Source organism: Dasypus novemcinctus, chromosome 22 (assembly GCF_030445035.2).
Source record: "Dasypus novemcinctus isolate mDasNov1 chromosome 22, mDasNov1.1.hap2, whole genome shotgun sequence".
NCBI classification, from domain to species: Eukaryota; Metazoa; Chordata; class Mammalia; order Cingulata; family Dasypodidae; genus Dasypus; species Dasypus novemcinctus.
In genome coordinates this window covers 5081329-5107048 of record NC_080694.1, presented here as the reverse complement: position 1 = coordinate 5107048, position 25720 = coordinate 5081329, and the positions used below count along the sequence as shown (strand labels likewise).

At 36.1% G+C, this 25720-nt stretch overlaps 1 protein-coding gene across 1 annotated transcript; it reads right to left on the bottom strand.

Annotated features, from left to right (window-relative positions):
- Window positions 1–23974: 23974 nt before the first annotated feature.
- On the bottom strand, window positions 23975–24934 carry LOC101422705 (olfactory receptor 1C1-like). The gene has a single exon (XM_004475758.1). The coding sequence runs from the start codon at window positions 24932–24934 to the stop codon at window positions 23975–23977; it is 960 nt and encodes a 319-aa protein (XP_004475815.1).
- Between the last annotated feature and the right edge of the window lie 786 nt (window positions 24935–25720).

Below are 25720 nucleotides of genomic sequence, written 5' to 3'. Positions count from 1 at the left end.
CCACCAACCTACACAGCTACCTGCAGGTAACTTTGGCTGGCACCAACAGAATAACCAGAAGAGTACTGGGGAAACTGATGTCATCTTGGACCCACACTGCAAAATTGCTCCCCACAGTTGCAGCTCCTTCCTTGCCCCAGGCAAGGGAGAAAGGGATGTAAAGTTTCCTCAGTCTCTCAAGGTAACTACAGTCTAGGCCTGCATGACTTGGATTATTCCACACAGCTGTGACTGTCCCCACTGCTGGCAAAGGAGAAAGTTGGGAGAAACTTCATTGGTTCTGGGGCAATGAGGGAAGCAGGAACCTCCACAGATTATAGCACCAACTACACCCATGGCTCCTACAGCAAAATCAGCAAAGGAGAAAAGGCAGGAAGACCTAAACAAAAGAGAAAAACTGCACACAGAATAAAAACTCTAGAAAACCAGATGCCAAGACAACAATGAAAGATTACAATCCATGCCTGAAAACTGGAAGTAATGGTCCATTTAAAGGAACAAGATAAGCTTTCATATGACATAAAGGAGTTGAGACAACTAATCATAGATATTCAACCAAATCTACTTAATAAATTCAATGAGATGGCTAAAGAGATTAAGGATATTAAGAAGACATTGGATGAATACAAAGAAGTATTTGAAGGCATATACAGAAAAATAACAGCTCTTATGGGAATGAAATGTGCAATAAATGCAATTAAAATACATTGAAATCATATACTAGGAGATTTAAGAGGCAGAAGAAAGAATTGGTAAGTTTGAAGAAATGGAGTCTGAAAGTGAACATACAAAAGAACAAATAAAGAAAAGAATTGAAAAAAATTTGAACAAGGTCTGAGGGAACTAAATGATGGCAAGAGATGTGCATGCATATGTGTCATGGGTATCCTGTAAGGAAAAGAGAAGGTAAAAGTGGCAAAAGTATATATGAAGAAATAATGGTAGACTATTTCCTAACTATATTGAAGGGCATAGATCTCCATGTGCAAGAACCATCCAAAAATATCTGAATAGACCAAATCCAATAAACATTCTAAATAGAATATCAAATGCCAAATACAAGAAAGAATTCTGAGAACAAGAGAAAAAGAATGCCTAACATATAAGGGATATCCAGTAGATTAAGCACTGATTTCTCACCAGAAATCATGAATGCAAGAAGACAGTGGTATGATATATTTAAGATATTACAAGAGAAAAAGTTCCAGCCAAGAATATTATATGCAGCAAGATTGTCTTTCAAAAATGAGAGTTAGCTTAGAAAATTCACAGATAAACAGAAACTGAGAGAACTTCTAACCAAGGGACAGGATGTTCAGGAAATACTAAAGGATGTTCTAGACCCTGGAAGAATAAACAGGGGAGAGAAACCTGCAAGAGAGTCTAGAAATAAAGAATATATCAATTAAAGTAACTAAAAGTGTTAAAGAGTGGTGAAAATAAATATGACAGATAAAAACCAAATAATAAGGAATAAAATTAATCAACAATGTATAGCACTTGTATTCAGAAAACTACAACTCAATATAAAAGGGAATTTTAAAAAGGCCTAAATAATTGGAAGAACACTCCAGGCACAGGGATTGGAAGATTAAGTATCATTAAGATGTCAATTGTATTTAAATTGATATACAGATTCAATGTAATCCTGATAAAAAATTTCAGCAGCATTTTAAAAATAAATTGGAAATATGATTATCAAAAATATTTGGAAGTTGTCCTGAATAGCCAAAAACTTCTTAAAAAGGAAAAAGTGAAGTTGGAGGACTCTCATCATCAGACTTTAAATCATATTACCTAGCTAAAGTGGTAATAACAACATGGTAGTGACATAAGGACAGACACATAGATCAATGGAATCAAACTAATGGTTCAGAAACATATCCTCACATATATGATCAGGTGATTTTTGACTAGCCTGTCAAACACAGAAGCTTGGGCAGAATAGCCCATTCAACAAATGGTGCTGTGACAACTGGATATCCATAGCCAAAAGAAGGAAAGAGGACCCCTATCACAAATCTTATCCTAAAATTAACTCAAAATGGATCAAAACCCTAAATATAAAAGTAAGAACCTTTATGCTTCTAGAAGAAAATGTAGGAAAATTTCTTCAAGACCAGGTGGAAAGTGGTGGATTCTTAAAACGTCTAGAAGAAATTGTAGGAAAATATCTTCAAGACCTAGTGGTAGGAGATGGATTCTTAAAGGAGATAAGAGGACTGAGATGGACTACTGATGTTTAATGTACATAGCAGTTTTAATTAGCTTGACTGTAAAAATGTGGAAATGTATAGAGTAGATGGTAACAAATAGGAACAGTTATTTTATAAATGGGGATGTGGCTGAAAATGGTAGTCTAGGGATGTAAATACCAACTGACAGAATGCTAGAGAATAAACTAGGAACTGAAAAACACAGTAAAGCAAGAGGTGGATGAGAATTTTGGTTGATGGTACAGGTGCATGAGTGTCCTTTTTGAGCTAGAGCAAATGTACATCACTACTGCAGATTGTTGGGAATGTAGAGAAGCTTGGGAAAAATACAACTGAAGTGACATATGGATTGTCATTACCATTAGTAATGCAATATTCTTGCATCTACACCAGAGATGTGCCATATTGATAATGGAGCAGTATAGGAAATATAAGGCAAATGTACATTATGAACATGGTAGCAGTCAGATGATACTATCTTATCTGTACCAAATGTTCCATCACAGTGTGGCATGTTAATAGAGGGGTGCTGTTTTGGAATTCTGTACATGTGCACTATTGTTTTTATAAGTTTACAACTTCTGTCATAAAAAATATTTAAAAAATGATAATAGGGTGTGTTTGGGAAAACCACACCAAATGAAGATAAGAACTATAATTAGTGGTAATATTTTTTTAATATTCTTTCATAATTTGTAACAAACATCTCAAGACAATGCAAGGGTTGGTAAAGCATTGATTTATGGGGCCCCTATATGATATTCATGTTTGTTTGCAAGTTCACAATTTTTACTATACACCTATTGTTTATTTATGTTCATATATAATGATATAAAGATATTATTAGTAGGATAGGTTGGAGGAAAATTACATTGGCTAGTAGTAATATTTTGATGATGCTCTTTAATCACTAGTTAAAAATATTTACCACCAATATAATGAATTGTTGGTAGGGCAAGATATGAGAATTTTGTTTGATATGATATATATTTGTTTGTAATTTTACAACTATTACTATGCATTTATTGTTTATATATGTTTATGTGTGAGCGATATACTTCAACAAATTTTTTAAAAGTTAAAAAACATCTAAGGGAAAATGCAAAAGCAGTGCTGAGAGGGAAATGTATAGCTTATATTATAAAAGAAGAAAGAACTAAAATTGAAGATCTAACAGCCCACTTGGAGTAACTAGGAAAAGAACAGCAATCTAATCCCTAGCCAAAACAAAGGAAAGAAGGAGTAAAAATGGGAGCAAAAATAAAATCAAGGACAAAGCAAAAACAGAGACAATTAACTAACCAAAAGTAGGTACTTTGAGTAAATTGATAAAATCAGCAAAACTTTAGCTGGACTGAAAATGTAAAGAGAAGGAAACTCCAAATAAATATATTAAAAATGGGAGGATAAACACTATTACTGTCCCCACAGAAATAATGAGAATATAAGAGGACACTATGAATTAATATATGCCAAATTACTAGGAAATATAGATAAGATAGACAAATTTCTAGAAAGGCAAATACCACTACACTGACCCTAGAATGAATAGAAGACCTCGGCAAAACAATGTAAGGTGAAGATATTGAAATAGCCATCAAAAACCTCCCCAAAATGAAAAGCCTGGGACCAGATGGCTTTAAAGGTTAATTCTACCTATCATTCAAAGTTGATTTAATACCAATTTTGCTCCAGCTATTCCAAAAAAAAACTGAAAAGAAAAGAATTGCATCAAACTCATTCTTTGAAGACATCATCACCCACATACCAAAACCAGACAAAGATACTATGAAAAAAGAAAAGAAAATTACAGATAATTATCCATGCATCTATGAATATAGATGCAAATTCCTCAAAAATAAAATACCTGCAAACTGAATCCAAAAATGTATTAAATATTTATACATCACGATCAAGTCAGTTTTATCCTAGGAATGCAAGGAAATCAAGTGTAAATTGAAGAATTAAAAAAAAAACAGCAACACATGATCCTCTCAATTGATGCAGAGAAGGCATCTGAACAAAATATCAAATGCTTTATTGACTGAAAACTAAAACAGGCCAAAAGACAGGAATAGAGGAAATCTTTCTCAATGTAGTAAAGTACATATATGAAAAAAAACTGTAGCTAACATTGTACTAAATGTTGAAAGCCTGAAATCTTTTCCTCTGAGATCAGGAAAAGGCAAGGATGACCACTGTCACCAGTTTTTCACTTTGTGCTAGAAGTTCTAGCTAGAACATTTAGAGTAGAAAAATAAAAAGCACCCAAATAGGAAAAAAAGTAAAACTTTAACTTTTCACTGATGATATGATCCAATATCTAGAAAATCCTGAAAAATCCACACCAAATTTACTAGTACTAAGAGACAAAGTCATCAAAGTGGCCAGATACAAGGTTAATACCCCAAAATCAATAACATTTATGTACAGTACTGATGTGCAATTTGAGGGGAAATCAGAAAAAAAATTCAATTTATAATAGTGAAGCAAATATTTAGAAATCAACTTAACCAAGAACATATAGGATCTGTATTCAGAAAACTACAAAATATCACTAAAAGAAATAGTAGTATTAAATAAATAGAAGGACATTCTGTATTCATGGATTGGAAAACTAAATAACACTGATTTCAATTTTCCCCAAATTGATTTACATATTCCGCACAATCCCAGTGAAATTCCCAACAGTCTTTTTCTTGCAGAAATGGAAAAAAAAATTATCCGATTTATTAGGAAGTTAATGCTTGCTAAATAACTAAAAATGTATGTATTAGGCTTCCTTTTTTAAAGAAGTTTTGGACTACAGAGAGGTTCAACTATGGCAGTGAGGAACACTGGTGTGCGGTGTTATTGATAGGGAGCATATGGTTGGGAGGAAGTTCTCCAGGGCATGCATACAAGATACATAAAAATATATGGATATTTTCATAGTCATTTCAGTAAAAAAGACAACGGAGAGAGTGCTGAGTCCCTAGCCAGGGGAGCTCTATAACATCCCCCAATGGAACAGCAACAATCCCCCAAGTGCAATGGCAAAGACCAATAAAGGTGGATGGTCCAACAATAAGCCCTTGATACTGATGGCTCCGATTATGAGCCTGTGTGTCTGAAATATTAACTAGGCCTAGAGCTGCAGGTACCTAAGAGTTACCTCCTGAGAGCCTCCATGTTGCTCAAATGTGGCCAGTCTCAAAGCCAAACTCAGCATGTAAATGCATTACATTCCCCCAGCATGAAACATGACTCATGGGGATGAGCATCCCTGGTGCAGAGGGATTACTACCAAGCACTAGCTGATGATGTAACTAGAAAAAGACCTTGAATAAAAGGGTCAACTCAGACCAGAAGAATATCTCAGCCTAAATGTAATATCAGGTGTTAAAAACTGCTTTTTGACCTTTGATAAAAGGAGAAAAGGAAAGGACAAATGAGTTTATATGGCTATGAGTCTCCAAAAAAGAATTGGTGGTCATCAGAGGGCTAATGCTTAAGCATGCCTCAGCAGGGTCCCAGAGTCAGCCAAAGCAGGTAGAAACCCAGGTACTGGTTATCCTAGGGGCTATGGAGACCCACGGGTTCTATGGTCATGGTAGATAACTCTGGAGTTCAGGGCCATGTCAGTTGACCCTAATTTGGAATTTGTGTTCCTGAGTGTGATGCAGTTGGTCTCAGATATGACCTTTCTACACATGCCTCTTCTGTTAAATTTACCAGACCTGTGGTTGGTGTTTGGGTTGGTGTATACTCAGGAGACCGTATCTCTGGTCTGTCGATGTGACAGTCAGGCCCTGAGCCTCAGCAGACTTGTAACTCTTATCATTTGGTTTATTGGACTTTCTCTGGCCAGCTAACAGGGAGGTGAAGAAGATCAACCACCACACCAGGAACCAAGATTGCCTAAAACTGCAAGCAGGGGAATTGCATCCATTATCCATGTGGAATGTAAGTCCCCTCTTGATGTAGAGGGGTACTGGACTTAAACATCCCAGGGTCCACAGGACAGAGGAATAGAGTATAGATTAGAGTGGACTTACTGGTAATCTGCTGGGGAACTACTGTGATTAGTAAGGGAAGAAATTGTAATATTGATGTAGAGAAAGTGGCCGTGGTAGCTGCTGATGGTAGAAAGAAGGAAGGTGAAATATGATGTGGGTGCATTTTCAGAATTTGGAGTTGTCCTTGGTGGTGCTGCAGGGACAGATGCTGGACATTGTGTTTTCTGCCATGGCCCACTGGATTTAATGGGGGAGAGTGTAGACTACAGTGAAGACCACTGTCCTTGTAATGCAACAGTGCTCCAAAATGTATTCACCAGGTACAGTGAATGTGCCCCAGTGATGGAAGAGTTTATTGATGTGGGAGGAGTGGGGTAGGGGGTTGGGGGAATATGGGGACCTCATTTTTTTTAAGGTAACATTTAAAAGAAAATAAAGAAAAATACTGATATCAAAGTTGTCTGCATTGTGATAAGAAATACAAAAAGAAAAAAGTAAGAAAGAAAATGAAGAATGTATTTGGAGGATTCTCACTTCCTGACTTTAATGCATATTACTTAACTGCTGTGACAAAAAGAACAGCATCATGGTGCTGGCATAAAGACAGACAGATTGATTAATAGAACCAAATTAAGAACTAAGAAATTGACCATCACTTCCACAGGCAAGTAATTTTACCAAGGTACTCCATCCCTCGCAATTGGACCAGAACAGTCTATTGAACATATGTTGCTGGGAGAACTGGATAGCCATATGCAAAAAAAAAAAAGTAAAATCCCATGTCACACCTTATATGAAATTAACTCAAAATGGACCAGGGACTTAAATATAAAAACAGCAACCCTAAAACTCCTAGAGGAAAACATTCAAAAATATCTTCAAGATATTGTGGTAGGTTGTAGTTTCTTAAACCTTACACCCAAACATGAATAACAAAAGAAAATAATAGATAAACAGGGCCTCCTCAAAATTCAATGATGTCACACATCAAATGACATTTTCAAATGGTTGTAAAATCAACAAACTCAATGAGAGAAAATATTTGATAATCAAATATTTAATAAGTGTTTAATAACCATGATATATAAAGATAACACACTGCTCAACAATTAAAAGACAAACTACACAATTAAAAAAATGGGCATAAGACTTGGAAATATCATTTCCAAAAGAAGAAATACAAAAGGTAAGGAAACACAGGAAAAAATGTTCAACATCACTAAGAATTAGGGAAATGCAAACCAAAATTACAAGAAAATATAATTTTTCACCTATTAGTCTGGTGACAATTAAAAAGTTAGAAGGCTGTAAATGATGGAGTGCACGTGGAGGGATTGGAATACTTACTCACTTTTGGTGGGAGTATAGAATGGTACAGCCACTGTGGAGAACTCTTTGGCAGTTCCTAAGAAAGTTGAATGTAGACTTGTCATGGTACCCAACAATTTCCATTACCAGTTATATATACAGAAGAACTGATTGCAGTGACATGAACAGACATATGCACAACAATGTTCGCAGAATTTTTACTCATGATTGCCAAAAGGTGGATATAACCCAGGTATCCATCAACTGATAAATGGATGAACAAATTGTGGTTTATACACATAGTAGAATATTATACAGCAGTAAAATGGAAGGAAGTTGTGAAGCATATGACAACATGGATTAATCTGAAGGAGTTTATTTAGAGTGAAGAAAGCCAGGCACAAAAGACCAAATATTGTGTGGTTGCACTATTATTAAATGAATAATTTTGTAAACTCACGGAGTTAATAATGAGAATATAGGTCTCCTAAAGATAAAATGATAAAGAATTAAAAGCTGATTGTTAATCTGTGCAGAAGAATTGTTTTAAAAAAAAAGGTCAATTGTAAACCTTTGCAAATAAATAGAAATGGTGAAAGCACATCATAGTATTTGTAACTAGTAGAGCTATTGTAAGTGTCTGGCAGTGGTTGAAAGGGAAAGTCTAGGATTCATTTATATTACTAGAAGGAAAGCTTTAAAAAGCAACATGAAACTGTATGACATAGTGAAACCTCCTGTAAAATACATATATGGGCAATATTGTATGTATGACATTTTTTACAAAAATAAATACAAATAAACTAGAGAGATGGAACAGAATATTAGATATGTATGGCACAGGAAGCATAGATCAAGAAGTTATACGGTTTTTTGTTTTTTTTAATTATTATTGTCATAATGAAAATTATCTCAAACTGATTGAAGTGATGAATTCACAACTATCTGCTTATACTGAATATTACTGGTTGTACACTTTGGGTGGATTTATTCTTTATTAAAGTGTATAAATAAAATTGGTCTGCTAAAGAAATCAGGTGCACCCCTCTAAGTTTTCTAATAGAAGTGGTAGTGAATGGCTGATTCAGCCTCTGTTCTTTTCCCTCAGAAAACTTCCAGATCATGAATTACTAACTAGGGGTCTGTGAGTTTGATATGAAATTCAAAAAATACATTATTCTTGTGGGAACATGGGACAGGTGTGATATAATTATTAAATATTTCACAATATAGTCAGGAATTAGTAAGGTGTCCATGGTTTTCACCTGACTGGCAAAGGGGTCTTTGAAAAAAAAGTTTAAGAACCTGTGTTTTAGATGAAGCTAAACATATAACTACAACTTTTTGAAAGAAAAAATTTCTTTGGTCTCTTCTAGCACAAACTTTACAAATACCATTACTCTGGGTCTAAATGATGGAATATCAAATCTGACTTAACTTACTAAAGCTCAAAAGCTGGGCATCTTCTCTCTTTGTTCAGGACTCATTTGTTGGTTTTCTTTGCAGATTAATATCCACAATAACTATATCAATGTCATTGATTGCTTTCTGGTGAGATTGACCCCTAGAATTTCCTCTTTTGTTATTTTGCAGAACATTATCACTCTTTTTTTGGATTTGTACTACATTTAATGCTTAGAAATATTAATTATTTAGTCAAATCTTTCTTATTTTCTACAGTTTGAAATGCTTAATATAGCTTCTCAACATACCAACCTTTTTACATTCCAAAGTTTTTTCATATTACCTGCATGTTTTACTTTACATATGTATTTTAATTATCCTTTGTCTGTTTACTCATTTGACATTATGGCAATTAACATTTTCTTCTATCTCAAAATTATGTTTGCTTATTAAAATATATAATGAAATACAAATCTTATTAAGTATATATTTGATATATAAGCAGACAGGTTAGCTCAGTGGAAGTTTATATTTGATATATGTTATATATGCACTCTTTCTGTGTGTGTATATATATACATACATATATTCTATACAGAGTTTTTATAAATACATATCCTACTCTGTGATAACAAATACCAAAAACTGGTTTTCTTAAAAATAGTAATTCATTGATTCACAGTTTTGAAAGTTAGAGGTCCAGAATTAAGGTATTGGAGGTATCAGACTTATTCCACAATATGTAGTGTTCTGGTGGTGGCTTGCTGCAGTCCATAATCTCATCATTTGTCACATGGTGATCTTCTTTCTCCTATGTCTTCTGCTGACTGATTGTATCTGAATTTTCTCTGCTTATAAGGCCTTCAGTTATGAAAGATTAAGACTAACTCTGATTCAATTATAATGTATAATAACTATAAATATCTCATTTCAAATGTGTTCATGCCCTCAAAATCAAGGGTTAAGACCCGAGCATGGTGGTGAACTTGGTCCAATGTTAGGGTGTCCATCTACCACATGGGAGGTCCACAGTTCAACCCCGGGCCTCCTTGACCCATGTGGAGCTGGCCCATGCCCAGTGATGATGCATACAAGGAGGGCTGTGCCATGCAGGGGAGTCCCCCATATAGGGGGGCCCCATGCGCAAGGAGTGAGCCCCTTAAGGAGAGCCACCCAGTGCAAAAGAAAGTACAGCCTGCCCAGGAATGGTGCCACACACATGGAGAGCTGACATAGCAAGATGACGTAACAAAAAGAAACACAGATTCCCATGCCGCTGACAACAACAGAAGCTGACAAAGAAGATGCAGCAAATGGACACAAAGAACAGACAACCGGGGTGGGGGTAGGGGAGAGAAATAAATAAATGAATAAATCTTAAAAAAAAAAAAGCCTGAGCATGTCATGTGGGGGGCTTCAATTCAATTCCCAAAAACATCTCCCTTTCTCTCTCTCTCAATCTCTCTCCCTGTCTATCTAGAGTTATCTATCTGTCCTATCTGTCTGTCTATCTATCTATTTATCTATCTATCTATCTATAATCAATTTATCTATACTTTCTTACGGTTCTGTTTTAATCTTCTTTATTCCCTTCCACTGTACTACTTATCCATTTCTCTTATAGAACAATGCTCATTTGATTGCAGTAAAACTGCATTGTAAAAAACTGATTGTAAAACTGAAACTCAGCCTAGCAACACATACTACCTAAGTGTTACCTCCTGAAAATCTCCTGGTTTCTCAAATGTGGACTTTCTCTAAGCCAAACTCAGCATATAAACTCTCTGGCACCCCCTCCAACCTCTGACAAGACTCCTGGGGACAGGCTACCCTAGCAATGAGGGATTATTACCAAATGCCAACTAATGATACATTTGGAAATAGACCTTGAATGAAAGGGGGAAATATTAAATACAAATGAGTTTTTCAGGCAAAGGGAGTTGGGAGATCATTTCAGAGATTATACGTATGCCAATCTAAGGAGGATCTCACTGACTCCTGAAGTAAACATTGTTAATAAGGCCTGTACATGAATTCAAATTTATCTAAGTCTGTATCCAAGTTTGCCTAGTTTCTGGAAAGCCAATTAAATGATATAGGATCTATAAGCTTTGAATATTCAGGAAGGGTATAGACTGAATGTGTATTCAAATTTACATCCAGACAGATTGTGGGCAAATGTTAATTCAGGTTTACCTGGTATGTGGATTGTATGTTAATCCAAGCTTACTTGGTATCCAAACAAACCCCTAAATGCTAAGAAACTAAAAAAGAAAGTCTCTTTTGCCTCAAGGCACCACCTGATCCCCTCCCAAATCCTCTGTATAAATCTAACCTCTCAGAGAATTCCTGCATCCTAGCCTTCAATACATGATCACTGAATACTTTCAATTGCCACTATATCTCTGGGGGCTCATCCAAGATTGCTACCAAAACCAGTGACAGCAACCAGTGGTTGCCCCACTCAGATGCCTCTGAGGAAGCTGGGAAGACACAGCTGAAACCCAGTCCAGGGGGCCCCTGGACCACTTTAGTCCAGAAAGAGAATGTAGATTCTGTCAGAGCCCTCCCAGAAGAAACCAGAGGCACTGATTTGTCTAAAGGAAATCCTGAGAATGAAAAAGGAGCTCTGCATGCCAAATGGGTAAGACCCCATGCACATAGTGCAAGGAGCTCCTAACTCTAAAAGTTAGAAGCATGATCACCACCCATGAGAAGACTCTACTATTCCCAAGAAGTTCAGAAAGTAGTCATCTTCTCTAGGTCTGAAAAAGAAAAGTCTGATGTTTGGTTTTGGCTGATTGCAGGTTGGCATTTGGTTTGCCTTCACTAAGATAGTGAGGGTTTGGTTACAGTGGGAGATGTTGAGGGGTTTAAGTCCTCCTCCCTCACTGCCTTTAAGAAAAAGTCCTACTGCCCTTGTGCATTTATTTTGGCTGTGCGCGCACTCTCTCTCTCTCTGTCTCTCTCTCTTTCTCTCTCTGTCTCTCTGTCTCTCTGTCTCTGTCTCTGTCTCTCTCTCTCTCTCTCTCTCTCTCTTTCTCTCTTATCACCATAGGAAATGAGGCATCAGTATCCCAGTGCTTCCCTCTGGGATTCATCCTGAAGAATTAGTCTGGATTTGGAAAATCTTGGTTACAGAAAAATAGATTGGTTTTTGTGATAAGCTTAGTATGAATATGAATTGAGCGATGGAGAAGTTTGGCCAGAAATAAGTCTTTTAATTTTAATGCTGGATTGCAATTGAGCTTGTTTTGTAAACAACAAGAGTAGGCAAAGATCCCTGTTAGAAGGTTTCCCTCTAAGTTTACAATAATTAAACTGTAACTCAGTTCCCTCTGATATGCATTAAAGAAAGATAAATCCCCTCCCCCCCCCCATAGCCTACAATGGCACTTCCCAAAAGTTAAACAAAGAAACCTCCTAGAAATGAAAGTCAAAAGTAGAAAGAAACCACCAAACTGTCCCCCAGAGAGTTGGATCCTTCTGCATTCCCACCAGCAATGGATGAGTGTTCCCATTTCTTCACATCCTCTCCAGCATCTGTATTCTTCTGTTTTTTTTTTTCATAGCTGCCAATCTTATGGGAGTAAGATGGTATCTCATTGTAGTTTTGATTTGCATCTCCTTGATAGCTAGAGATTTGGAACATTTTTTCATGTGCTTTTTAGCCATTTGTATTTCTTCTTTGGAGAAGTGCCTGTTTAAATCTTTTCCCCATTATTAAAATGGGTTGTTTATCTTTTTATTTTCAAGATATAGGAGTTCTTTATATATGCAGATTATAAGTCTCCTGTCTGATATATGGTTACCAAATATTTTCTCCCATTGTGTAGGCTCCCTTTATACTTTCTTGACAAACTCCTTTGAGGTGCAGAAGGCATTAATTTTGAGGAGGTCCCATTTATCTATATCAGAACTCTCAATTCAGTTCCATTGGTCTGTGTGTCTCTCCTTATGCCAATACCATGCTGTTTTCACTACTGTAGCTTTGTAGTATGTTTTGAAGTCAGGTAGTGTGATTCCTCCAATTTCATTTTTCTTTTTCAATATATCTTTGGCTATTCAGGGCCTCTTTCCTTTCCAAATAAATTTCATAGTTAGTTTTTCTAGTTCCTTAAAGAATGCTGTGTTGATTTTTATTGGGATTGCATTGAATGTGTAGATCAGTTTTGGTAGGATAGACATCTTAATAATATTCAGTCTTCCTATCCATGAACAGGGAATATTCTTCCATTTATTTAGGTCTTCTTTGATTTCCTTGAATAGTCTTGTGTGGTTCTTTGTGTATAAGTTTTTTACATCTTTAGTTATATTTATTCCTAGGTACTTGATTTTTTAATTTACTATTGTAAATGGTATTTGTTTCTTGATTTCCTCCTGAACTTGCTCATTATTGGTGTACAGAAATTCTACTCATTTTTGTGCATTGGTGACTCCCAGAGTATTAGGGCAGTTCAGCATGTCAAGCCTGCTACACTCTTGCAAGTATCTCTGAACATGGCTCTTCAAGAAATGAAGATTGACTGTCACTGTGGGCTCTAAGGGGAGGGGAAATAAGTATTGAATAGATGGAACCAATTAACTGTGTGGGCAATAGAAGTGTTTCACAAGAGTGCACATGGATGGATATAAGACAAGTAAAATTACACCAAAAATATATAAGGGCTGATAGGCTAAAATGTAAATCATAATGTAAAACATAAGATAACTAAAAATTTAGAAAATTGTATAGTCTAAAATATAAACCACAATGTAAATACAAATGATACCTTGTTTGAAAGTTATTGTCTCAATATCTGTACATTAGTTTCAGTAAATATGGTATGAATATGTTAAAAGATTATTGCTATGGAAGGGAAAAGGTTTTATGTTGGATATGTGGGAGTACTGTATATTGTATATATGAATTACTGTGATCTGAGACTCTTGTGAAGATAAGCTTAATAATTAGAAAAAAGAAAAGAAAAGATAGGATGTAGAATTTTTCCAAATTAATATGTATTCTATATTTAACCTTTAAGCTCATCAATATATTCCATTTTACTATTAAGGGAACCTTGCAATATATTGGGCTTCACTTTTCAGGAAGTTTTGTATCACAGAGAGGTTCAACAAGGGCAGCAGAGGAATACCAGTGTGGGATGTTATTGACAGAGGACACATGGTTGGCAGGGAGTTTTACAGGGCATATATCCAGGGTACATAAAAATGTTTGGATATTTTCAATTAAAAACAACAACTGAGGGAGTGCTGAGATTCTAGCCAGGGGAGCTCTGTCACAGTTCCTAAAGAAACAGAAACAATCCCCCAAGTGCAATGGCAAAGACCAAAAAAGAATGAAGACCCAACAATGAGCCCCTGATACTAATGGTTATGCTTGTGAGCCTGTGCACCTGAAATAAGAACAAGGCCTAGAGCAGCAGTGTGCCTAAGAGTTACCTCCTGAGAGCCTCTGTGTTGCTCAAATGTGGCCAGTCTCGAAGCCAAATTCAACATGTAAATTTGTTGCCTTCCCCCCATTGTGGGATATGACTCCTGGGAATGAGCTCCCTGGCGCCAAGGGATTAATACCAAGTACCAGCTGATGATGTAACTAGAAAATGACCTTGAATAAAAGGTTCAACTTGGACCAGCAGAATATCTCTGTCTACATATAATAACAGCAGTTAAAAATGCTTTTTGACCTAAATCAAGGGGGAAATGGAAAGGACAAATGAGTTTATATGGCTATGAGTCTCTAAAAAAGAGCTGGGAGGTTATCTGAGGTGTTGCCCATATGCACATCTGAGCAGAGACCCAGAGACAGATAAACTATATACAATTCCAGGTATTGGTGCTTTTGAGGGCTACAGAGTCCCATGGGTTCTATGATCATGGCAGATGGAGTTCAGTGCCATGTCAGTTGGCCCTTCTTTGGAGTTGGTGTTTCTGTGTGATGGAGTTGGACTCTGATGTGATCTCTTTTCACAAGCCTTTCTTGTTACTTTTACCAGAATTGTAGTTGGTGCTGGGGTTTAAGATATACCCAGGGGATCTGAATCTCTGGACTGACCATATGATAGCCTGGTCCTCAGCCTCAACAGACTTCAGCTCCTACACTCAGGTTTATTGGACTTACCCCACTCAGCTAACATGGAATTGAAGAATGTCAAATACCACACCATGGAGTCAAGAGTGCCTACAACTGAAAGTAGGAGGATTGCATCCAACAACCATGTGGAATCTAAGCTCCCTCTTGACATAGATGTGGAATGGACATAACCAATCCAAGGTCCACAGGATGGAGGAATAGAATATGAATTAGAGTGGACTTACTGATATTCTATTCATGAACTATTGTGGTTAGTAATCGAAGAAAATGGGCATTGGTGTGGAAAAAGAGGCCACGGTGGCTGCTGGGTGTGGGGAATGGGAGGAAGAGATGAGATGTGGAGGCATTTTGGGGACTTGGAGTTGTCCTGAGTGGTGCTGCAGGGACAATTACTGGACGTTGTAGGTCCTCCCATGGCCCACTGGATGGAATGCGGGAGAGTGTGGGCTATGATGTGGACCATTGACCATGAGATGCAGTGATGCTCAGAGATGTATTCTCCAAATGCAATGAATGTGTCATGATGATAGAGGATATTTTTGTTATGGGGGGAGGAGTGGGGTGAGGGGGGTGGGGGGTACATGGCTACCTCATATTTTTTTAATGTAATACTAAAAAATGAATTAAATAAAAAAATAAAGTGTATGAGGTTTATCTTTTTGGAGAAATAAAATTGTTCTAAAAGTTTTTGTCATGATAAAGGCACAACATTGTGATTATACTAAAATCCATTTATTATACAGTTAGGATAGGACATATGATGTATGAATGTATTTCAATAAAATTGCTTAATAAACAATTGTTCAAGAATAGCCAGAAATAGTAGCTATGAACAGCAGAGAGAGATTAAGAGGTGGTCTTTTCTTGTTTGCTCTTTATTAGTAGTAGTATTGAAATAATGCAAATACCATAATGATAATTGAGGTGATGAATACACAACTATTTGCTTATAATAAATACCATTGTTTGTATACTTTGGATAAATTGTATGCTTTATTAATATGTATCAATAAAATTGATTTGTTAATTTAAAAAAATAAAGAAAATAATGTAGATCTACCCACTTTTAAATGGATAAAATAAATTCCATCAGTTGCTAATTGTAATCTAAGGTAAATTAACTGGTCTACGTGGTTGTAGTCAATTATAAAGAGTTTATAAAAACATCTTCTAAACTAAAACATTTAAATGGCTATCTCTAAAGAGCCATTATTAACTAAAAACCTAAATTACTCTTAATAGCAAAAAGTAACCTCATATCAGTAAACCTGTCTGGAACTTACCTCAGTGTGTATATTCAAGTGGTGGTAATCAAAAGTTACCTGATTCCACTGGGAATCTTCATTTTTCATTTTACAAATGGTAAAAATAGTTTTACCTCTACTGCTAAAGTAAAATACTTGTGCAATTAACATCTTCATGGTAAAAGTGTAAAATTAAAAAGCAAAGCACTAAAAAGTTTATTAGATATGTAACACATTGCATTGAAAATGTTTAAAAGGTATATAAATATCAAGAAATAGAATTCAGCATTCAAGTCAGACCTTCAATACACTGCAGGTTTGCCTCTCCATGTGTTATTGACTAAGTAGGTCACTGACCCCTAAAACAATAAAAATATCTATTATATCTCTGGTTGAGCTCCTGAAGTGCATGGAAACTACACTGTAGTTTCAAACTCCTGCAACAACCAACGATGACTTAGTATAGCCAAATGTACAATAGCTATCACCTCAAGACTAGCACTGTCTCACAGCGCCAAAGAGTGCTATGCACCAGGCTGGTGGAATACTGGAACCTACTTTCCTAGCTACTCTCTAGGGTCTATGGTATTGCACTTTCTGTGAAGAACATACCAAGTGGAGCAAAGACTACCAGAGTAGAGCAAAGACTACACAATTGGCACTATAGTTTGCTCCATGGAAAGATAACCTATATGGAATTGCAAACATGAAACTTGAAGCTATTAATTGCAGCTCAGATAAAACTTATGGATTGAGCAGTACATTAATTAGTATTAAGTATTGTACCTATATCCTATTTTAGATATAAGTCTGATGATTATGCTGATATCTCTATTAAATCATATGCAGAGTGGCATTGAACATGTTAAAAGTCCTGGTAAATATCATTTTCTGAGTACTTAATAAATACATCTAAAGATAAAAGAATGACCACCTTGCCTGAGAGCAGTGGGGCCAACAGCCCTTTTAATTAAGAAAGCCACCAAACTTAACTGGAGGCAAGCTCTCAGTCTTCACCCCACACTAGATGAAGAATGTGCTGAGGCCAGGGTCACCAGTGGCTTACTGGTAGCCAGTTAAATAATACCAAGCTCAATTACTAGAAACTGCTGAGGTTCAGATAAAAGGGTGTCAAACTCTCAACTGAACCACTCTACTGCCAGTAAAGGGCCCAAAGACAGATCCTGCTAGGCACCTTTGCACTCCTGTCTTAAAGCTCTTGAGCAAAACTACTCAAGCAGGCCAGATTGAAAGGATGAGCCTCTTATGAACCCAGAAGTTGAACAGTTCACAAATGAAAGAAGTTTTATTTAAAAAAAGAATTAAGAGAACAGGCTATGCAGTGGTTTTTCAATTTAAAACATAGAGGTCAAAGCTCTTCTCCCTGGAACTTCAGCCCAGAAAGCAGAGCTAATTGCCCTTACCCAAAGTTTAAACTAGCAGTTAAGAAATGGGTTAATATTTACCAAGACTCTAAGTATGCTTTCCTTGTCCTTCATGCTCCCTCTTCTGTGTACCAAGAATGAAGCTTGCTCACTCAGTAGGTCATCTATTAAGCATAGACAAAAATTCCTATATTTACTAGAAGCCATAGTGTTACCTTAAGAAATAGCAGTTATGTATTGCCCAGGGCATCAGAAAACAGACACTGCTATAGCAAAGGGAAATGCTTGAGGTGACACAACTGCAAAAGTGGCAGCAAAAACCCAGGTTTCCCTCCTACCCCTTATTCCAGCACCTCTATCAGTAATTGAAGTTCCACAGTATACCCAGGATGAACAAACCAGGGCAGCTAGCCTGGATTCACCCTGGAAACTGATGGGTGACATGTTAAAGATACTCAGGTCTACCTGCCAGAAGCAGTGCAGTGAAAAGTCCTTCATGGACCTCACCAAACATTTCATCTGAGGAGGGATGCCCTAACCAGCTTAGCCAAATGGGTTTTCAAAAGACACAGCCTGGTAAAAAACAGTTGAAGAAATTGCCAGGAGTTACTCAGCTAGGTTCAAAATGTAAGAAACTTTACTCTGTAGTTATGACCACTCTCACAGATATTAAAGTTAAAGAAATATCCAGCTTGGTGCATTCATTCTGAATGAAGCCAGCTGTCCAAGAGAGTTCCAGTTCACCAGAAGCACCTGACACAACAAATGAGCGCCAGTCAATGGACAGCCTGAAATACCTCTTCAAAACACAAGGCTAAGTAGTGTCTATGTCAGAATCAGTTGTTCCTCTAACTCTAGCCTAAATGCCTATTGCTAGGAGACAGGCAAATCAGACTTCCCTTTAAGAGACTTTGCCTCTTTTCAAATTCCTTCAGCTTAACTAAAAAGAGAAATGTCTCTTCTTTTGACAATTTATTGCTAACCCCACTGTCTATAGCAATTTCTCTCTAAAGTTAACCAACAGCATAAAATAACTTAAGCAAAAACACTGTTTCCCATCAAATTTAGGAAAATGCAGCCTTTTCAAGCATCTGACCTTTTTACTTCTGTTGTCCAGTGTCCTCTTAGTGGGTCCATATATTCCCTAAATTCTAATTAAGTTTATTTCTTCCAGAATCAACATCTAGTTAGCCATATGGAAACCCCATACAGCTTCACCCAGTATGCCAAATCCACATTCCTCCAACTGAGGTAAGATAGTATGAGAGTTTCACACCTTGTCTGGTAGGGCCAACTGCCCCTGACCAGCAGAAAGTAGCTTCAGAAAAAATGATCATCTCCCTTCAACACCCCTTTTAAGATTGAAGTGTAAATTCTCTAAAAAGAAAATAAGGCAGGCTCTTAAAATAGGAAATTGGTAGATGGATCTGGAGCCTAGCAAGAAATCTTCCCAAGAATCTACCATTTTGAAAGAAGACTTCCTTCAGAAGCCAGGAGAAGCTCTGGACATTCCCAGAGACTTTATCATTAAGCCTTCCTGAGAAATTAATGGGAGAAATGAGCAGTCAACTTGGTGAACAACTAAAACTCCTTCCATGCTCTTGTCATACTTCCCTGCTTCCTCCCTTTAATAATAGCTAGGGTACATGCTTTAATAAATAATGCCCTAGGAACACAGAAAGTGACCCACATCATAACCCTGAAAATAGCGATGCCAAAGCTTAAGAAGCTTAAGTAGGCATCAAAGGGGGTAATAATAAGGCCTATACATGAATTCAAACTTATCTAATTCTGTATCCAAGCTTGTCTAGTTTCCAGAAAGCCAATTAAGTGGTAGGGGTTCTATAGACTTTAAATATTCAGGAAGAATGTAGACTGAATGTGTATTTGAACTTACCTCCAGACAGAATGTGGATGATATGTTAATATCATGATATGTTGTATGTGGGTGGTATGTTAATCCAAGCTTACCTGGTATCCAAACTAACCACTAAACTGTAAAAAACTAACAAAGGAAGTGCTTTTTGCATCAAGGTGACTCTTGATCTCAACTCCCAAGTCCTCTGTATAAAAAGGACCTGGCAATATTGCTCTGGGCTGTTTTTTGGACAGAAGTCCACCGGACCGGGCCAGTCATAAAAAAGCTTCCTTTTCAGAAAATACCTGCATCCAAGACTTCAATACATGATCACCAAATCCTCTTGACTGCCACTCTATTACCTCAAGCAAGGGTGTTCCCAAGACACAATAAGGGCAGACAAACCAGGAAAATGGCACCCCATTGGTGGGTCTTACCTTGGAGTATTTATAACCTATCTCCACAATGAAACATGGTTAGACTCACTTATAATTTCCCTACACATGGTTCTTCTGTTTCTTTTATTTGAACTTAAATTTAGCATTATACCATTAAAAAATATATACCAGAGACTTAAATAGTTTGGTTTTTCATATGCTGATTGGGCCCTGAATCTCCACAGAATGGCAGTCAACATCTACCCTCCGGTTCATCAGAAAAAACTCAGAATATCTAAGAAAATGAGGATGATAGCAATGTCCATCCCCCTCCCCCCAAAAAAACAGTATCTACAATTCACAAGCAAGTCTTTTCCATTCATCTGCCCCATTGAACCTAATCTTCTTCTCAATAGTAAGCAGAGTGAGCATCACAATCCCCAAATCCTCAAGATTGAAGGGCGGATGAAACTATGGATCAAAGTAGTATTATTCTATTAACAGAAGAACCTGTAAAATTGATAAAAAATGTAACAGTCACCACATGATCTCAGGGTCAGTTGGAGGAAGAATTGGTGGAATACAGGCCAATATATATTCTGTGAAAACCTATAAAATTGTGCTGCTCAGTGTGTAAACCATAATGTACACTATAGACCATGGTTAATAGTAATACTTCTGTAAGTATTCTATTGTAACAAATGTACCATACTAAGAGAAATCATGAGAGGAGAGGGGGGTGGAGTAGAGGGGAATCCTATATGGTTTTGATAACTTATTTTTAATCTAAGACTTCTTTTAAAATAAAGTTTAAAAATGGGAAAAAAAGAACTAATGAGACTGCATCTCCTTCCACCAAGAGACACAGCTCCATTTATTTTTTTAGTAATGGTAGCTTCCACAAGTCTTGTCTTTTCAATATCCACAGTACACAATTATAGCTCATGAATTCTTCTGTCATTTTCGGGTTTTCAGGTGTGGAGGGGGCTGTGTTTTCCTGTTTCCAATAGGGGCATCACACTGACAAAATAGGGTAAGAAATTCACTGTGTTTAAATTCACTTTCTTATTAATTTTATTCTTTATCAACTAATACCTAATGCATTATTGGACCTTTAATATAAATGGTGAAATTGTAATTGGTTTTACACCTAATTTTTTAATTTGCCTACTTAGGCATTTATTTATGCATTGAGTGACATTTTATCAATCTTAAAAAAAAAATCCAAATATACATTCCTGGTTTTTTTCCCCCTGGGAATAATTATTTTATTATTTGCTTTATATTATTCTTCACAAATTTTCTTTGATGTCTCTTCCTAGATCTCTTGTGTTATCTTGTATTTTTTACATCCACCTTTCATTTTTCTCATATATTTTCCTCTTGAACAGAGATGAGTTTACTGTTTTTATGGGCCAGTAGGTTCTGCCTATTGGTGCTTATTGATCTGGTTGATTTCTCCACAACTGACATCAATATATATTCATTTTTATTTTATTTTTGTTGTCTCATAATTCTATGAGAACATCACTGGAGTATGTCTGCATACATCCATTTTAATAATTTTTGTTTCAGCATAGTAAGTCATAGCTCCTTATCTGGTTCATATTCAGAAAATACAGAATAAAATCTTTTAGAGTCTCACAAACCCCTTCTTAATACAACCTTGTTCATGCTGTTTATTTATGTAATATACAAGCTAGTAGTTCTTGATTTGAGCCAATTGATCAAATCAGAAGAAAATGATTGAAAAATCTCAAAACATCTCAGGAATTTCTGCAAAGCCTTGTGCACAACCTGAAGTGCACATCCAGAGAGAAGGATTTTGGAGGCTAAATGCCTTAAGCTTAGGCTACAAGTTACCAGTGAGTATTTCTCCTTTGAGAGCTTCTGGCTGTGCTCATCTTTCATTTGGTAATTTTCTTCTTTTACATTGCTTTCTCCACATACTTCTCATGGAGGAAATTAAACTGTTCTTCAGTTTAATGATTTGTTTTTACAATACCTGCTATACTTCAGTGTTTGTATTTGTCCAATATAATTTGGCATTGATATGTTTAAACCCCAAAAGTCATTCTTTTTTTTTATTCCTTTATTTCATATTGGATCCCATTTCTTTTGTCACTAAAATGGAATAATAAAGCTCAGAATTTAAATCAATTTCATTTATATTCATTCAGTTATTTACAAAGTCTTTTCCTTCTTGTAGAAACTGCAATACCTTGCAGCCATAACATCATGGAAAATAACGGCTCATACATGAGGACAAAAAAATACAATTTACTACCAATATTACCCTGACAAATCATCACTAGCGTAATCTTCTTGCATAATCTTTCTTTCAATCAGCCATCTGTGCTGTGAAATCATCTATAACATGTACCATACTGCATTTGTCCACTCCTATGAACAGCTAGAGGGAATATTTAGCATACAGATTGTGTTTAATCTTTCCTATTCTGGGAAAAGAGTCAGTTGAAATGATCAAATCAAAATATGTTTTTCTGCTTATTCTAATGAGAGCTCCTGCTTGAAGTTTCTAGGGGAAAAATAAGTGAAGTGAAGAAAACTTCATGAAATGTGTTCATGAAGATGTACCTGGCTTCCTTAGGTATTTTATGGTGAGCAAATGTGAAATTAACATATACATGGATATGCCATGCAGAAACATGTCAAAGCCATATATATAATTATTGTATTATAAAATGGAGAGATTTTCTCACCAAAATAATGTATTTTATGTAAGGCGATGCTACCTATGTCTGATTTAGAGGAACTAGTTTTGAAAATCAGGGGCATGATGCATAATAAGTGGTAAAAAATAAAATAAGGGCCCACAGGAGCTGTATCAATGATTGTAGACTTCATACTTTGCTTCCTTCTCCAGTCATTTGTGTAATTTGACCTGCTAATAAAAATTGGCTATTACCTAAGATCTTTGCAGTGTATTTTATCTGGTTGATTTAAATCTTGCTGTACATGTAACTATTCATTTTCCCTTGAGAATATTATGCTGTGTCTGTGTACATGTGTACGTGTATTTATAAGCACATACTTCAAGTATTTATGAATCCCAGTTCCAGAGCATAGATTTTAAGGCTGTAAAACAATAGGCAGAAATAGCCTTAACTCACTTGCATTTATATTAATGTGTAAAGAGGCTGGAATGTGTTGAATAATCAATCATGTTGTATTGGAATGACAACATTTTATATGGACCTAACTAGACAGAATATCCCCCATTATAGACATTTTGGAATATTTTGTGTTGAATTTCTTGAGGGCAATGCATGAAACAAAACCCATGATTTTAGGAGTAAAGCTTTTTATGGAAGAATTTAAAATTTTATTTAGACAGAAGGCATTTATTTGACTGAAATGAAAGGAAGACACCCTTCCTTCACTGAAATTAAACTATGAATTTGATCTCTTCTTCAACTATGGAATATATTCAGAATATTCCTAATAGTGGGGAATCTGCAGATCTATATCCTAAAGTGAAATGTAGGAAAGAAATTCTGAGGATTGTGTACTGTTATTTACTAAAAATAATTAAAGAAGAAGTTTGAGAAGAACTTGTTTCCATAGAATGGAGTTATGAGTTACGTTTGAAGTGAGGAGTGATTACAATAAAACAAATATTCTTTAACTTTGATGAATTTTAGGGACTAGAAAATAACGTGTAAAAAAGAGATGGCCTGCTTATTCCAATAATTTGAAGAGGAAGTACTTGAATCTCTGTATATTTATGATAATTCAAAATTTGAGCATTTAAATAATAACTGAAGGATTTATATTTATCTTAACCTATAATCACGTCTCATGTCTAAGTTTCACTGTATGTAATCAGAAATTCTTACTTCATTTGTAAGCTTAGTCTTTAAGTATGCTATAACATAAGATGACCTTTACCTTAAAGAAGAATTTTAAAATTTAATTGCATAGCTTTATTCAAATTAACTAGTGTGTAAATCCATTATAAGTCTCTAAAATATTTTCAAACCTAAACACAATATTTAGCAAAACAGGAGGTTTATCTTACTACCCCCTAGGAATTCACTTTCTTTTATGATCAAATTAGTATTTTAATTCACTCATTGAAGACCTGGTTGCTGATAAAAGCTGTGCACTTACAAAGAGTTTTTTTGAGTGCTCTCTTCACATCCCTATTCCTTAGGCTGTAGATGAAAGGATTCAGCATCGGAGTCACCACGTTATACATGACAGACGGCAGTGTGTCTGTCACAGGTGTATGAGATGAAGAAGGGCTGAAGTAGACAGCAATGGCTGTGCCATAGAACAATATTACCACAGATATGTGACTGCCACAGGTGGAAAAGGCTCTGTGTTTCCCATCAGTAGAACTGATCTTGAGAATGGTGGTGAAAATAAGCACATAAGATATAAGGATGCAGATAAAAGGTGTGAGAGCCAGGAGAGCTCCTACTGTATAGATGGTCATAATGTTATTGGATACATCAGAGCAGGATAGTTTCAAGAGTGGGTTTAGATCACAGAAGAAATGATGAACAACATTAGAAGCACAGAAGGAGAGATGTGACATTAGGACAGTGTGTAGGAGGGCATGGAGATAGGTCACAACCCAGAGCCCAGTGACCAGTTGAACACAAAGTTGAGGATTCATTATGCTGTTGTAATGTAAAGGGCAGCAGATTGCCACATACCTATCATATGCCATCACACAGAGAAGGAAGCTCTCCATGTTCACAAAGGAAATGAAGAAGAAGAGCTGGGTGAGGCAGCCAGTAAAAGAAATAGTCTTGGTATCTGTCAAGGTGTTCACTACCATTTGAGGGACTGTTGTGGAAGTATAACAGATGTCAACAAAGGCCAAATTGCTAAGGAAGAAATACATGGGGGAATGGAGGTGAGAATCACAGCTGATGGCCAAGACAATGAGCATGTTCCCTGATATGGTGACCAAGTACATAGAGAAGAAAAGCAGTGTCAGGAGTTGTTGCTGCTCTGTAGAGTCAGAAAATCCCAGAAGCAAAAATTCGTGGATGAAAGTGAAATTTCTTTTCTCCATCTTCCCAAAGATCTAGAAGAAAATAAATTTGTAGACCAATAGTTTCAAACCTCTCATTCACAAGGATGTAAACTGTGTGCATGAATGTGTGTGTGAGTGTGTCATAACGCACTATGCAGTCATTGCTTGCTTGACTGCTGGTCAATTACATGTTGTTTTTATGATAATCATTTATTGTACTTATGACTACTCACATAGACATTCTGGTTGTAGCAATCTCAGTTTCTTTGAAGAAAAATCATTTCTTCTTCCAAAATGGCAAATTAATTGAATGATATAAGTTTTTATTTTTCCAATTATATTAATTTTCCATAGTTATATAATTATTTGACTTTATAAATGTAATTGATTAATTTTAAAGCCATTCTATTAACTGATCCATTAGAAATATTTACTTTAATAAGTAATTATCCTCACAATTACAATTTCATATTCATGCCATCAGAGTTTTTTATTCAGCCTTCTTTTCACTTGTTAGAATAAATTTTGCTGAGAATCATGTTCGCCTTCCTTCATCAGGTTGAATATTTCTTCTTTGGTCTCATGCTCATTACTTGATATAGGGTCAGGCTAGCAGGGCAAGTAAACAGAAATCCAATACTTCTGGACTGGGTTTGATGTCCTTTCCTCAAAGCAGTTCATACAGTACCTACTCTGGAGGATATACCAGTGATTTCCATAACTATAAAAATCATTCACAGAGTTATTTGCTGTACCACAGCCCTTGACAAATCCAAATAAAGGTATCGGGTTAAGTTTTTGTGGGACCTTTAAGTGCGTGTCTTC

Excerpts from the sequence above, each read along its gene's own strand:
- LOC101422705 (XM_004475758.1), bottom strand. The coding sequence starts at position 24,934 with ATGGAGAAAAGAAATTTCACTTTCATCCACGAATTTTTGCTTCTGGGA.